General features: G+C 47.6%; 1 protein-coding gene across 1 annotated transcript; it reads right to left on the bottom strand.

The window, feature by feature from the left end:
• Positions 1-2,477: 2,477 nt before the first annotated feature.
• On the bottom strand, positions 2,478-15,983 carry LOC308138510 (LIM domain-binding protein 3-like). The gene is made up of 9 exons (XM_080507647.1): positions 15,965-15,983; positions 12,884-13,060; positions 9,150-9,260; positions 7,936-8,306; positions 6,623-6,983; positions 6,327-6,507; positions 4,925-5,045; positions 4,697-4,812; positions 2,478-4,601 (listed from the first exon to the last, which is right to left on the bottom strand). The coding sequence occupies exons 2-9, from the start codon at positions 12,949-12,951 to the stop codon at positions 4,512-4,514; spliced, it is 1,419 nt and encodes a 472-aa protein (XP_080363773.1). The 5' UTR covers positions 12,952-13,060; positions 15,965-15,983; the 3' UTR covers positions 2,478-4,511.

Below are 15,983 nucleotides of genomic sequence, written 5' to 3'. Positions count from 1 at the left end.
CGCGGCGGTGGGCAGGAACCGGAGCAAAGATCGTCTCCGCCGGGAGGAGCGCTCACTGCGTCCCGGGGGATTCGACCTCACGTTTGGACGGCAGACGTTTCATACGAAACAAAATGCATTATTCTGTAAACCTACATTTTTTATTAAAATATAATCAGCCTGTAAAAAAATCTGATTATCTGACGGGTTAATTATTTGTAATTCACATCGTGAGGAACTGAAATTATTTTACTTTGGAACCAGTCTCACTGAGGTTATTGTTTTTGTTTAAAATAAAAAAAATAAAAACATGTTTTAAAGTTGTGAAGAAAAAATTCAAATTCGTCTCTAAAAATGTATTATTATAGAATAATAGAATGTAGTGTCTTTATTGTCGTTGCAGCAGGTACAACAGAATTACATGGTGCAGTCCTCCTAAACGGCCGTGACAAAAGAAAAATAAGTATAAAAGAAGGTGCTCAATTAAAAATAAAAAAATTTAAAAAAGCATTTCTGAATTCTTCATGAAAAAAAACTGTTTTACACTCTGTGTTGCTGAGTAAAATAGCTACTGTTATTATTATTATTATTATTATTTTGTGGTTAAAAGCTTACACGTCTTGCTCTCAGTTCCAGGTAACATAATTCAGATTTTTTTTATTTCTTTTGGTTGTTTTTTTCTGAGATTTCTATGAATTAAAGTTGAAGATGTTCATTTTTCAGATTAAATGTGATCCAGTTTTTCTCTCGTCACATTTGATGCTTGAAAACCGATTCAAAAAATAATAATTCAGAATAAATGTCCTGTCGTGTCCTGGTGTGAAAATGTAAAAAATCAGTCAGAGTGAGACCTCCTCTTTTTCCCTTCATCTCTCTTTGACTCCAATCACAGCCTCAGACGGTTCAACAGGCGCCGCCTGGCGGCCGCCAGCGGCTCTGCAGCTTCACTTTGACCAAAACGACGACCAGACGTCAAAATAAGAACTGAAATACAACGAAACAAAAACAAACCACAAAAAACCATCAAATAACAAATATAAAGTAACAACAAGGACAAAATTTAATATTTTTTGTACAGTAATATTCTGAAAACAATGTCCGTTTACATGGAAACTCCAAACAAATGACCAAGTTGGATTGGTATTATGGTGACTGTCAAAATAAAACTACAAGTTGGATTGTTATTACAGTGACTGTCAAAATAAAACTACAAGTTGGATTGTTTTTATGGTGACTGTCAAAATAAAACTACAAGTTGGATTGTTATTACAGTGACTGTCAAAATAAAACTACAAGTTGGATTGTTTTTATGGTGACTGTCAAAATAAAACTACAAGTTGGATTGGTATTATGGTGACTGTCAAAATAAAACTACAAGTTGGATTGGTATTACGGTGACTGTCAAAATAAAACTACAAGTTGGATTGTTATTACAGTGACTGTCAAAATAAAACTGCAAGTTGGATTGTTTTTATGGTGACTGTCAAAATAAAACTACAAGTTGGATTGTTATTACAGTGACTGTCAAAATAAAACTACAAGTTGGATTGTTTTTATGGTGACTGTCAAAATAAAACTACAAGTTGGATTGTTATTACAGTGACTGTCAAAATAAAACTACAAGTTGGATTGTTTTTATGGTGACTGTCAAAATAAAACTACAAGTTGGATTGGTATTACGGTGACTGTCAAAATAAAACTACAAGTTGGATTGTTATTACAGTGACTGTCAAAATAAAACTACAAGTTGGATTGTTTTTATGGTGACTGTCAAAATAAAACTACAAGTTGGATTGTTATTACAGTGACTGTCAAAATAAAACTACAAGTTGGATTGTTTTTATGGTGACTGTCAAAATAAAACTACAAGTTGGATTGTTATTACAGTGACTGTCAAAATAAAACCACAAGTTTGATTGGTATTATGGTGACTGTCAAAATAAAACCACCAAGTTGGATTGTAATTATGATGACTGCCAAAATAAAACTACAAGTTGGATCGTTATTATGGAGACTGTCAAAATAAAACTACAAGTTGCATCGTTATTACGGTGACTGTCAAAATAAAACTACAAGTTGGATTGTTATTATGGTGACTGTCAAAATAAAACCACCAAGTTGGATTGTTACTATGGTGACTGTCAAAATAAAACTACCAAGGTGACTTCCTATCTGTTGTTGCTGTTCTCTGAATATATACTTTTAATTTACTCTGATATTACGTCTCGTTAATAATATATTTTATATCCATTTTCTTCCACAACTTTTATACAAGAAAGCTAAAATATTTAATTATATATATTAATTGTAAGATATAATAAGATATAATTAAAACAAGAATAAATAAAGAAATAACAATTCAAAATTTTTTTAAGTAAAATATTCACTTTTATGTTTTATTTAAATCTCAGATAATTTCTTCAGGTTTCACTTTTTGTTTCTTTGTGTTTTAAAATTTGAGTCGTGAAAACAAAAAGACAATCAAGCTATTATTTCTTTGCCGGTGCTTCTTTATTCAACCTGCAACACAAAAATCCTCTTCACAAACAAACCTCATAGATTTCAGCTCAAACACTTGTGGGGGAATTTAAAAAGTCCCGTTCACACGTTGAATCGGTTTCCGAACGCCGACACGCTAACACGAATGCTAACACGCGCTTCATTCACTCTACAAAACCAGTCAAAACGGTCAGATTGTGCACAGAAAACTCCAAAAGTCGACGAGTGAAAGTTCAAGGTTGCTCTCAGAAATGTTTTCTCGAAAGTTTACGGTGAAAAATAAATGTTCGGCAGTTCTTCTGATGGCCACCGGGGGAGCTCAAACACCCCTCTAGCATGGAGACCAAACAACAAACAAACAACAAACAAATTTCTTCTCACAAATACACATTCATGTTTCTAAAATTCAAAAAAACTAAATGTGCTTTAACAAATTGTGATCTTTCTGTGTGCAGTTCCACTAGTGGCCATCAGAGGGTGCAAAACAAGAAAAACTATAAAAGTTCTTCCTCAAACGTCTCTTAAAAATGACAAATTGTTTTTTTATCCACACATTTTCCAGCTCTTAGAAACTTTCTCCCAGGCCAGGCGATTGCTGGGTGTTTTTATGACTGTAGTTCTTTTAACGGAACATTTTAAATAAAACAAAACAAATCAATGGCCTCCAGGAGACGGAGAAAAGACCCAAAAACAGTCTAAACCCCAGTATAGATCAGGGAAACGAAAGTTTTCAGAAGAAAAGTTCACATAAAACTCATTTCTAATAACATAGCATTAGCATTTTGAGTGCAGTTCCCATAGAGGCCACCAGAGTCCGCTGAAGACAAGCCTTTTCTAAATTAAACGAATCAGACGAGATCGAGTTTGGGGGAAAAAAAACCCCCAAGGAAAAGTCAAAAAGTGGTAAAATGGACAATGTGCAGTTCCTCTCTTGGCCAGCAGAGGCACCAGAACAACGAAAGCAGTTTCTATCACGTGGTTCTCGTCGCGACATCAAAGTGGATTTCATCAGGATAAGAAACGCTGTCAGTTCCTCTGACGGCCTCCAGGGGGCACCAAGCACCACAACAACAACAACAACAAAGCAGAAAGACAGTTTTCATTCCGTTATTTTATAGTTTAAAGTTCAAGAACATCTTTTTTTTTTTAAATCACTCAAATTGTGAAAGAAAGGAAAAACAAAATGTGAAGATTTGAGTTAAAAACAAAGGAAGAAAGGAAACCGAAGCGAAGACAAACGTGGATTTTAAACGCGACGATTGTAACTAAAGGTCAAAGTGAGAGAGCCGAGGCACGTCGGGCAACAAACAATAACAACACAAACAAACAAACAAGTCAAACCACAGCGTTTCCTTACAATCAGTCTGTAAATTCCCGCTTGAAAATGTCCAATCAAACTAAATTAGATAAAGATCTAATAAAGGTTTTCAATAAAACAGAAACAAAATCAGTATTAGTGGATGATTTCTATCTATTTTAATTGATGTTCTTCATCCAAACAGAACAAATCTCATTAGTTTGGTGTTTTTCTTTCTTTACAAACTGATTCTAATCAAAGGCTTGAAACAAAAAGTCTTGAGGACGAAACGTTCTGGTAGAAAAGACGAGAAAAAGTCGTGATCAAATGAGAAAGACGTGTAAAACCACACGGGGCCACCAGAGGGCGAGCAGGCAGCGCGACGGTGCTAACGGCTAGCGAGGACTCCATTATGGGCGGGGCTACACGTTGACGGGAGTGGGCGTGGCCACACAGTGGTGAGTGGGTGTGGCCACACAGTGAAGGGTGGGCGGGGCTACACATGGACACGGTGGGCGGAGCTATCGTTTGGCTGATGGGCGGAGCGACACTCGGGCGTAGGCGAGGACGAACATTGAAGGTGTGGTGCTGTAATTTTGACGGCAGTGTGGGCGGGGCTACAGACGATTGTGGGCGTGGCTACGCGCGAAGGCGGGAAACAATTGGCAGCATTCCGATGTGTGTGTGTGTGTGTGTGTGTGTGTGGGCGGAGCTCCAGGGCGAGGAGTGGGCGGGGCTACACGTTGATGGCGTGGGCGTGCTTCTTGCACAGAGGCTTGTCCTTCTTGGAGTAGAACGGTTGTCCCTCCAGGTTGACGTGGCAGACCTGCAGACACAGTGGAGACACACCGCCCTCTAGTGGCCGACAACAACAACAACAACAACAACAACAACAACAACAGCTGAGGAAACTTGTCTCACGGCGCAGACGAAGCAGGTGTCATGCCAGGTGTGGCCCAGAGCCTCGATGAACTTGTCCCCCGCCTCCACCGGGAAGTCACAGCCGTGACACTTGGTGCTGAACAAGGCGATGTAGTCTGACACACACACACACACACACACACACACACACACACAGTCAGAGGTGTGTGTGTCCCGGGCGCGGTAGGGGGGGGGGGGGGGGGGGCGTGGCGCCGGGCGTGTCCTCACCTTTCTCGCAGTACGGCTCGCCGTCCTCCATGTGGAAGAGGCTGTTGCCGAAGGGTTTTCCACAGGCGGCGCACACGAAGCAGGTGGTGTGCCACGTCTGCCGCAGGGCGTGCATCACTTCCTGCAACGCACAGCACACGCTCTGTACGGTCGCACGCTTCGCCTCGCGCCTACAGCTAGCAGACAGGTGTGCGTGTACAGGTGTGTGTACAGGTGTGTGTACAGGTGTGTGTACAGGTGTGTGTACAGGTGTGTGGATAAATGTGTATACAAGCGTGTGCAGCTGTGTGTGCAGTTTTTTGTGTCCAGGTGTGTGTCCAGGTGTGTGTGCAAGTGTGTATCCAGGTGTGTGTGCAGGTGTGTGTGCAGGTGTGTGTCCAGGTGTATGTCCAGGTGTGTGTGCAGGTGTGTGTGCAGGTGTGTGTGCAGGTGTGTGTCCAGGTGTGTGTGCAAGTGTGTATCCAGGTGTGTGTGCAGGTGTGTGTCCAGGTGTATGTCCAGGTGTGTGTGCAGGTGTGTGTGCAGGTGTGTGTACAGGTGTGTGTCCAGGTGTGTGTGCAGGTGTGTGTCCAGGTGTGTGTGCAGGTGTGTGTGCAGGTGTGTGTCCAGGTGTGTGTGCAGGTGTGTGTGCAGGTGTGTCCAGGTGTGTGCAGGTGTGTGTCCAGGTGTGTGTGCAGGTGTGTCCAGGTGTGTGCAGGTGTGTGTCCAGGTGTGTGTGCAGGTGTGTCCAGGTGTGTGCAGGTGTGTGTTCAGGTGTGTGCAGGTGTGTCCAGGTGTGTGCAGGTGTGTTCAGGTGTGTGTGCAGGTGTGTGTTCAGGTGTGTCCAGGTGTGTGCAGGTGTGTGTGCAGGTGGGTCCAGGCGTGTGCAGGTGTGTGTCCAGGTGTGTGTGCAGGTGTGTCCAGGTGTGTGCAGGTGTGTGCAGGTGTGTGTCCAGGTGTGTGTGCAGGTGTGTCCAGGTGTGTGCAAGTGTGTGTCCAGGTGTGTGTGCAGGTGTGTGTCCAGGTGTGTGTGCAGGTGTGTCCAGGTGTGTGCAGGTGTGTGTCCAGGTGTGTGTGCAGGTGTGTCCAGGTGTGTGCAGGTGTGTGTTCAGGTGTGTGCAGGTGTGTCCAGGTGTGTGCAGGGGTGTGTGCAGGTGTGTGTGCAGGTGTGTGTTCAGGTGTGTATCCAGGTGTGTGTGCAGGTGTGTCCAGGTGTGTGCAGGTGTGTGTGCAGGTGTGTGTCCAGGTGTGTGTAGGTGTGTGTAGGTGTGTGCAGGTGTGTGTGCAGGAGTGTGCAGGTGTGTGTGTAGGTGTGTGCAGGTGTGTGTGCAGGAGTGTGCAGGTGTGTGTGCAGGTGTGTGTGCAGGTGTGTGTGCAGGTGTGTGTGCAGGTGTGTGTGCAGGTGTGTGTGCAGGCCTCTGACCCCCATGATCTTGGTGTTGCAGCGGGCGCAGGTGGGGGCGAAGAACTCCTCATAGCAGTTCTCGCAGTAGACGCTGTTCTGCTCCTCCACGAAGCTGACGTCGGCCAGCGACATGTGGCAGTAGTGGCAGTTGAACTCCTCGGGGTGCCAGGACCGGCCGAGGGCCACCAGGAAGGGGCCCCTGCACAGAGGGACTCGCCGTCAGTCCCCGCCTGCAGAGTCGGGGGACGGGGACGGGGACGGGGACGGGGACGGGGACGGGGACGGGGACGGGGACGGGGACAGACACCTCCTACCTGATGACGCTGTTGCAGGCGCCGCAGAGCGGCGTGCGGCTGCTGGCGGCGAACCTCTCCGCCCTCTGGGCCACGCCCCGGGCCACGGGCATGAAGGGGGCGGGGCTTGGGCTGATGGGGCCGGCGCTGGGGGCCGGGGGCCCGGCGGGGGAGGGGTTGGGGAGGTAGGCCGGCGGGGGAGGGGCGGCCTGCGGCAGCGGCTGCACCTTGGTGGTGGTGGTGGTGGTCTTGCCCGGGTCGAACTTGCCCGCGAAGTTGGTGTCGGTGATCCAGGGCGGCCTGTTGGCCGAGGCCGGACCGGCCGGGGGAGGGGCGGGGCCGGCGGCTGGGGGGCGGGGCTGCGGTGGGGCTGGAGCGGGGGCTACGGTTACAAAAACAACATTATAACAATAAATAAACGTAGAGCTCAATACGTGACAATATGTTACAATAAATGACATTACAATGTGAAATATGAGCCATTATATCGTGAAACAGTGTGACATGTTACGTAATGTTACTTCGTTCATTTCCTGTTCTCGACTCGGTGTGTGGAAGGTGGAGGCTTCTGGAAAAATACATCTATTTATCCATTTTCATTACTCTCGAGTCAGGGGCGTCTAAATACAAGGAATGTTTTCCTCTGGCTGTTCCCTTCCAATCGTGGAGGCGTTTCGTTAAGGTGGACTGCTGTGAAATTATTGTTTTTTGTTTTCATGAAGAGAACAAAAATAATATGATTGAATGAATTTCAAAGAAAATATAAAGTAATCTGGAATATGTAACATGATCTGTCACTGCGTGCTAAGACACGCCACCATATCGTACCAATGCTACGATAAGATACGATATGCTACAATATGCTACGATATGCTATGATATGTTACGATAGGCTACGATATGCTATGATATGCTACGATATGCTATGATAGGCTACGATATGCTATGATATGTTACGCTAGTCTACAATAGGCTATGATATGCTATGCTAGGCTACGGTATGCTATGATAGGCTATGATATGCTATGATATGTTACACTAGGCTACAATATGCTACGATATGCTATGATATGTTACGCTAGGCTACGATATGCTATGATATGTTGCAATATGCTATGATATGCTACAATAGGCTACAATATGCTATGATATGCTATGCTAGGCTACACTAGGCTATGATAGTCACGAGTTAACAACATTGATTTGTTAAAAAAAAATACAAATTCGGCATGGCACAAAGCAATCATACAGAATGTCAGAAAAAGTAAAAACAAAAAAAAGTTGGAGGAAATCAGAAAAGCAGAAGCAGAAAAAAAGGCGTAGCAGTGCCTCACCTGGCTGGGCCGGGTAAATACAGGCTGTGGTCACCACCTTCTGGGGGGCGGAGCCAACCGGTATCTGGATGGAGCTCTGCTGCGTGGGCGGGGCCTGCTGGTACTGCTGAGGCATTGGCTGGTACTGCTGAGGGGGCGGGGCCTGCATCGTGGGTGGCTGCTGGTACTGCTGAGGGGGCGGGGCCTGCATCATGGGCGGCTGCTGGTACTGCTGAGGGGGCGGGGCCTGCATCGTGGGCGGCTGCTGGTACTGCTGAGGGGGCGGGGCCCGCATCGTGGGCGGCTGCTGGTACTGCTGAGGCATTGGCTGGTACTGCTGAGGGGGCGGGGCTTGAGGACCCTGATGCATCATGGGAGGATTGCCAAAATGGCTGCAGAGGAAAAGACGACATTTAATGTTTGATTTTTTATGATAGTTCTGTTTACTGTTATTTTTCATGATTTAATTATCGTTATCATTAATGATCAATCAGTAATTAAACATATTCAGTATTTCTCATCCTGTTTTCGATCAAACTTTCTGTGAAGATCTTCCTACTGAAGCAAGAGATGAATCATATAATGGTAATATTTCCTCTCCTGTCGCACCTTAAAGACCAAAAGAAGCTGAATGAATCACAGTAATGAGTAACAGATTACCAAACCAAAAAGTACCGCAGGTTGAATACTCAAGTATCACGAAATGAAATGAGAGAACAGAAATGAAAAGTTCATTTGAGGAAGGTCGGTTCCATCTTGCTAGAGCTTCGGCACCTCATGCAGTTATAGTTACAGTTACAGCAGAAGCTGACGAGGACCCGGAGACGCTTCAAACAGGAGGTTGCCATGGCAACCTGCACGCCGTCCTCACCTCAGATTGAACTCATTACTGAGTAACTAAGTAAGTAACTAACAGGAGGGTAATGAGGCCAAACTGCACTGACAAGCTTACCAATAACAAAGGATCTGTCACCTGAGGGGCGGGGCCAGAGGGGGGTGGGGTTACCTATGTGAGGGGCGGGGTCAGGGGGTGTGTGTCATGTGCAATGAGAGGGGCGGGGCTTCCTGCAATGGGAGGGGTCAAAAGGGGCGAGAGTGGCTGTGAGGGGCGGGGTCAGAGAGGGCAGGATTACCTGAGAGGGGCGGGGTCAGAGAGGGCAGGATTACCTGTGAGGGGCGGGGTCAGAGAGGGCAGGATTACCTGTGAGGGGCGGGGTCAGAGAGGGCAGGATTACCTGTGAGGGGCGGGGTCAAAGAAGGCGGGGTCCTGAAGTGGAGCAGCAGCAATAGCAGGTGGAGCAGCGGCGGGGGCGGAGTCAGCAGAGGCTGGAGCATGCTCAGTAGCGCTACAGCAGAGGGAGGTTAGTGAGAGAAGAAGAGCGAGGCGAACACAGGAACACATTTCTAGTTCTTCTGCGCTGCGAAACGCTGCAGGTGAGAAACGCAGACGACCAGCGAGCAGGTTTATGCCTCTATTTAATAGAAAATGTAATAAATCTCTCTTCATAATAGCGCCATCAGACGGCGTTCCACAGGGACCACGTCCCACTTTGTTCCTCAGTAAAATGAAAAGAACGTTTATTTTTAATTCTGACGTGGTTTTGTGTTATTGTGAAATTCATGTGAAGACACTTGAAGACAGGACGTGAGTAAAGGACTTCAAACAGGAAGCAACTCTTTCATTCCTGTTTCTTCTTTTCTGCTGGAGATTTTCAGCTGAAGGGGATTTTTCATAGCCTCCTCCTCCTGCACCTCCTCCTCTTCCTCCTCCTCCTCCTCCTCCTCCACTGTGACTTATAGCCGAGGGACCAAGAAGAGAAGCTTTGCTTTATTGGCAGATAAAAGCTCAACCTCTGATCCAATTGATTCCTGATGAGTCATCGGCTGGAGGACGAAGTCTGAGGATGGAGAGAGGAGAGCTGCAGATATACCGAGGAGGAGGAGGGGGGGGGGTGGAGGAGGAGGAGGAGGAGTGGGAGGTTGTATTTCAGTCCAAACACTGGGTGGAGGAGGGGGTTGGGAGCAGCCGGGATCGATGGAGCATAATGAAGGGATGATTAAATAAGTGCACAGAGAATAGAAAGCTCCATCCATCAAAGGCCGGAGGAGCAGGAGGAGGAGGAGGAGGAGGAGGAGGAGGAGGAGCAGGAGCAGGAGGAGGAGCAGGAGGAGGAGGGACGCTCGGCATCCAGTCGTCTCCTCTCTGAGGAGGTGGTGATGAGATGCAGGAGAGCTGCTCGTCTCCATTTTCCTCCAAAAGAGATGAAATCTTCACGACACAAAGAGATTTCTCCAACCAGGAAGAGGAATCCTCCCCGGCTGAAGCTCCGCCTTCTTTCATCCTTTCAACCAGGCCTCCTCCTCATAATGCCTCCAATTAAAAGAAGCTACAAGTGGCAGCATATTGATTTTCCAGGTAGACTGCCCCCTGCTGGTGACAACTGATCACTACACCTGAGTCAGGTTCGCTGACACATGAAGTCAAATAGACACAAAGCAACCACAAAAATACCTCAAAGAAACACAAAACAACCTCAAAGAAACACAAAAGCACCTCAAAGAAACACCAAACAACCTCAAAGAAACACAAAACAACCTCAAAGAAACACAAAACAACCTCAAAGAAACAAAAACAAGCGAGTGAAGGGGTGAGGCCGCCGGGGAGTGAAGGGGTGAGGCCGCCGGGGAGTGAAGGGGTGAGGCCACCTGGGAGTGAAGGGGTGAGGCCGCCGGGGAGTGAAGGGGTGAGGCCACCGGGGAGTGAAGGGGTGAGGCCGCCTGGGAGTGAAGGGGTGAGGCCACCGGGGAGTGAAGGGGTGAGGCCACTAGGGAGTGAAGGGGTGAGGCCGCCGGGGAGTGAAGGGGTGAGGCCGCCGGGGAGTGAAGGGGTGAGGCCACCGGGGAGTGAAGGGGTGAGGCCACTAGGGAGTGAAGGGGTGAGGCCACCGGGGAGTGAAGGGGTGAGGCCACTAGGGAGTGAAGGGGTGAGGCCGCCGGGGAGTGAAGGGGTGAGGCCGCCTGGGAGTGAAGGGGTGAGGCTGCCTGGGAGTGAAGGGGTGAGGCCACCGGGGAGTGAAGGGGTGAGGCCACCGGGGAGTGAAGGGGTGAGGCCGCCGGGGAGTGAAGGGGTGAGGCCGCCTGGGAGTGAAGGGGTAAGGCCACCGGGGGAGTGAAGGGGTGAGGCCACCGGGGAGTGAAGGGGTGAGGCCACCACAGGTGAAGAGCCGGGGGTCAGCAGCTGAGTGAAGGAACTCTGCAGCCTACCTGCTCCTCTTCATCCTCCTTAACTCCTCCTCCTCCTCCTCCTCCTCCTCCCCCTCCTCCCCCACCTCCTCCTCCTCTTCTGGCGCTGTAACAGAGAGCACACAGAGGAGGCGCCAGTGAGCCACTCATCAGCAAAACAAGCTCTGTTACATCTCTTTGTGGTTCTTGTCTCTCTGCACCATGCGGACCCAGAGCTCATCGGGTCGGTTCAGACTCACCGGGATCGGTCTCGGTCACGTGGGCCAGAACCCTGAAGGTCTTGGACTGGGTGCTGCGGCGGTTCCACTCGCACGGATCCGGGTTATTTTCGGCATTTTGCACGGCCTGATAGACGGGCGAGGAGCTGTCCACCAGCCGCTCCTTAACCGGGACGGTACTGCAACCACAGACAGGGGGCGCCACATCCACCACCACCCCTTGCAGGTCAGCACCGCCCCCACAGGGGGCGCCACATCCACCACCACCCCTTGCAGGTCAGCACCACCCCCACAGGGGGCGCCACATCCGCCAGCAGCTCTGCCGCCTCACACGGGGCACCACCCGCTCCGTTCACTCAGTTTCACAGTTTATATACCTCAAACTGAAAGCTCAGACACATTTGAACAAGATTTAAAAAGCTTGAGGAGAGTGTGAGCGAGGAGGAGGAGGAGGAGGAGGAGGAGGAGGAGAAGGAGGAGGAGGAGGAGACGCCTCAGAACATCCAGAGTGTCGTTTGCTTCCTATTGGTTGGACACATGAAGAGGCCTCTGGCCCCCGCTACTCACAACTGTTCCCCTCAATGCTTGATTTACTCTGTTCAGTTGGAGGAGGAGCAGGAGGAGGAAGAGGAGGCGGAGCAGGAGGTGCAGGAAGAAGAACAAGAGGAGGAACACTGACCCTCTGGACTGTAATTAGTGTTTCTAAGTTTCTGCTTTGTAGAGTTTGTTTCAATGTGAGTGATTTCATAATCAGGTAGGAAAAGTTGCGCACACACAGTATTTCTTATCACAAGGGGGAGCAACGATGAGGAAGAGGAGGAGGAGGAGGAGGAGAAGGAGGAGGAGGAGGAGGAGTATGACGAAACAATGTGGACGTTAACGTCACACAGTCAACAAGCTTCTTGGAAAAAGAACAAAAGCCTCTGACTAGAACGCAAACTGCTGCAAGAACCACAACTGTGAATATAACAACAACAACAACAACAACAACAACAACAACAACAACGTCTCCAGCTCAGGATTATTATTACCAGCACAAAGTAGACCAGTCAGTGTGTGTGTGTGTGTGTGTGTGTGTGTGTGTGTGTGTGTGTGTGTGTGTGTGTGTGTGTGTGTGTGTGTGTGTGTGTGTGTGTGTGTGTGTGTGTGTGTGTGTGTGTGTATGTGTGTGTGTGTGTGTGTGTGCGTTGTGTGTATGACTGTAGTCGGAGGAGTGAGGAGGAAGAGGAGAAAAATAAAAGAGTTGTAGGAGGAACAATAAGTGAGGCAAAGATTAATGGAGGAGCAGCAGGAGCAGGAGGAGCAGGAGGAGGAGCAACAGCAGGGGGAAGAGGAGGAGGAGGAGGAGGAGGAGGAGGAGGAGGAGGAGGAGGAGGAGGAGGAGCAGCAGGAGGAGGAGGAGCAGTGTTCAGACGGTGGTCTCAGGGAGGAGTCATGATGAGGAGAAGGGTGTGTCGGAGGGGGATTAGGTGTCATGCACAAGGAGGAGGAGGAGGAGGTGCTTTCACCTGCCGTCGTGCCCTTTGCCCTGCGTCTGGCCAGCGATGGCGTCCATGATGGCGTCCTGGGAGTACATGCTGATGGGCGTGTTGTACTGGGCGTGGATGATGGTGGCCTTTCCTCCCGGACCCTTCAACTCGATGGGCTGGTGGGTGTCCTTCAGCACGCCGGGGTTAAAGCCGGCGCTGCAGGTGGGAGGAGGAGGAGGAGGAGGAGGAGGAGGTGAGGGGGACGTTAGGAGGAGGAGGTGAGGAGGAGGAGGTGGGGGTTTGTGTTAGACAGAAGGAGGCTCATGCTCACAGCAAACCGACAGAAAAGGAAATCTACCACCCAGACCGAGTCCCAGATCTTCCAGCATCATCACATCACTTCAGCCTGCAGAGGTCTGTAGTACGACGCTGGAGTTTCCCTTCACGGATTAAACTCTGGTTTACTACGACGCCAGTCCACTTGTCACCAGGACAAATCACCATGGTAACCAACTCTGAATGTCTAACCTGCTCCGGAGCAGGATACGTTCAAAGCTCCGCCTCCTGACCAATCAGATCGCTTGGAAAATGCCCCGCCCATCATGGAACGCAGAACTCCTCCTGTTGCCACGGTGATCAATTAATATTCCAACAGGAAACACACGGAGGAAACTCCAAACAAGTGGAAGGAAAATGTAAAGTAAAACAAGACGAAAATGGCACAAAACACTAAAACAGACAATAAAAACTATACACACAACAACAAAATGATGCAAACAAACACACAACAACAAAAAAGGACAAAACAAAATATAAACATAAGAACTTAAAAGACAACGCCTACTGAAAACAACACAAAGAAGAAAAGCACACAACACAGACTTCAAAGCACAAAAAATCCTACAAAACAACATAAAAACTCCCAAAGGGACAATTAAACAACTGAAATAAGAAAAAAACAAACAGGACTGTACAGACAGAGACAACAACAAAATAACACAACAGCCAAAAACACACACAAAACAAACTCCAGAAATGACAACACAACGTTGGAGGTGGCGTTCCACAGGGGTCATTCTGGGTCCTGCTCTACTTCCTGCTGATGATGGAACTTCAATCCCAGTAAAAAAATTAAAAACAAAAAAAAAAGCTCAAGCTCAAATCTTTGTTGATAAAAATGTGAAAAATTAGTGAATTAAAAAATAAAATACAAATGCCACTACAAGGTGAAGCGGCTTCTATGCTGCTGCTTTGATGTTTTCAACGTCCTGCAGGAAGCGTCGTTTCCTCAGGCGGCCCATGTTTCGTTCTCTCTATTGCATTCGGTTCTACGTTCTGCTCAAACGCAGCAGCATCATGCTCCACATGCGCCAGGAAACGTCACTGCAGCAACTCAGCAGAGACAAACTATCAGCAGCGACACGCAAGAGGCCAGGAGACACACGTTAGTGGCATGGAAGTCTGCACACTCGTCACTTTTATTGTGGTTTTCATGTCAAAGGACACATGAAAGTGTTTCAAGGGAACATGCAGAACCGCCGACACAACGTTATCAGAGAACCCGGCGAGGACGGAGGCGAGACTTCTCCATCAGGCCCAACAATCACTGCAACTTCAGAAATACTCTGCACACACACACACACACACACACACACACACACACACACACACACACACACACACACACACCCTCAACAAATTCTCAACTCGACACAAAGAGTCTGAACACGCCGACAACATATATCCAATATAGCTTAACGTAGTTCCAACATGTCCCACAACGTCCTGTGAACAGACCCCAAAAGATGACGCATGAAAACGATCATAACATAACCATCCTGAACGATCCAAAACGCAACATAATGATCCTTAACGACCTTAACGATCCATAACATAACGATCCTTAATGATCCTTAACGATCCATAATGATCCATAACGATCCTTAATGATCCATAACGATCCTTAACGATCCATAATGACCCATAACGATCCTTAATGATCCATAACGATCCATAACGATCCTTAACGATCCTTAACGATCCATAATGATCCATAACGATCCTTAACGATCCATAACGTAACATAATGATCCTTAACGATCCATAATGATCCATAACGATCCGTAACGATACATAACGTAACATAACGATCCATTACGTAACATAACGATACATAACGATCCTTAATGATCCATAACGATCCAGAAACGACCTCTACTTCTGCTCTCCATCGTTCCTCCAGTACTAACCCTTCCCTTCAGGGGTTCTGAGCCTCTGGTTCTTTGTCTTTAAGGTTGTGATTGTTCAGACGGGAGACGGAGGTTCTCCTCTAGAACCCAGTAGCTCTGGAACCGGAGCAGTCGGCCGCAGAGGGGCGGAGCTTATCTCACAGGGTGGAGGACGATTTTGACGTCACGTACTCTGGTACTGGACAGTCTGACTCTCCTTTAGCAGCAGAGACCAGAAACCATCAAGAGGCTCCATCTGGTCCCACCAAGGAGCTCATAGAGGATTTATACTAGTTTTATTTTGACATTTCATTGTGTTTTGTACCACAATGTTGCATTAAAATGGACTTCATGTTGAGATCGTAATCATTTTCAGTACTAACTCTTTGATCTTGTAAAAATATAAACAGTTTAATTCCAGACACTGTGACACAAGAAGAAAAAGTACAATAAATGTAAAGGTTATTATAAGAATATGTTACCAGTCTGGTCACTCAGGATGAAACTGGACAGTTTGTGGTCCCTGAAGTACTTTAAATCTTATTTAATCATTATATATAGTATATATGTATTAATATGGTATACATCTTGTATTGGTTCAGTCATGTAGTATTAAATAATCATAACATATTTGGTGTTTGGTTCGTTCAATATCTGGTCCTACAATTTGTTCTCGTGACTCGTCTCTCCAAAGAGAGGACACCTGTCTTCAGGGGACACTTGCTCTTGAATTGTAGGGCGTCCCTACATCACAGGTTTTACTCTACACCCCAACACCCCCCCAATATAGGATAAAATGCCACCATCTCACACACACACACACACACACACACACACACACACACACACACACACACACACACACACACACACAGCAGGAGGGGATACTAACTTGGACGGTGCAGGGGACA

The sequence above is a fragment of the Blennius ocellaris genome, assembly GCF_963422515.1.
Source record: "Blennius ocellaris genome assembly, chromosome: 13".
In the NCBI taxonomy this organism is placed as follows: domain Eukaryota; kingdom Metazoa; phylum Chordata; class Actinopteri; order Blenniiformes; family Blenniidae; genus Blennius; species Blennius ocellaris.
This window is presented reverse-complemented; position numbering and strand designations above follow the sequence as displayed.

Bases quoted from the DNA above. Each gene is read 5' to 3' on its own strand.
- LOC308138510 (XM_080507647.1), bottom strand. From the start codon at position 12,951: ATGTACTCCCAGGACGCCATCATGGACGCCATCGCTGGCCAGACGCAG. The intron at 9,261-12,883 runs GTGAAAGCACCT...CCTCTGCTGTAG, and splicing joins GGCAAAGGGCACGACGGCAG to CGCTACTGAGCATGCTCCAG. The intron at 4,602-4,696 runs GTGAGACAAGTT...CTGTGTCTGCAG, and splicing joins ACACCTGCTTCGTCTGCGCC to GTCTGCCACGTCAACCTGGA.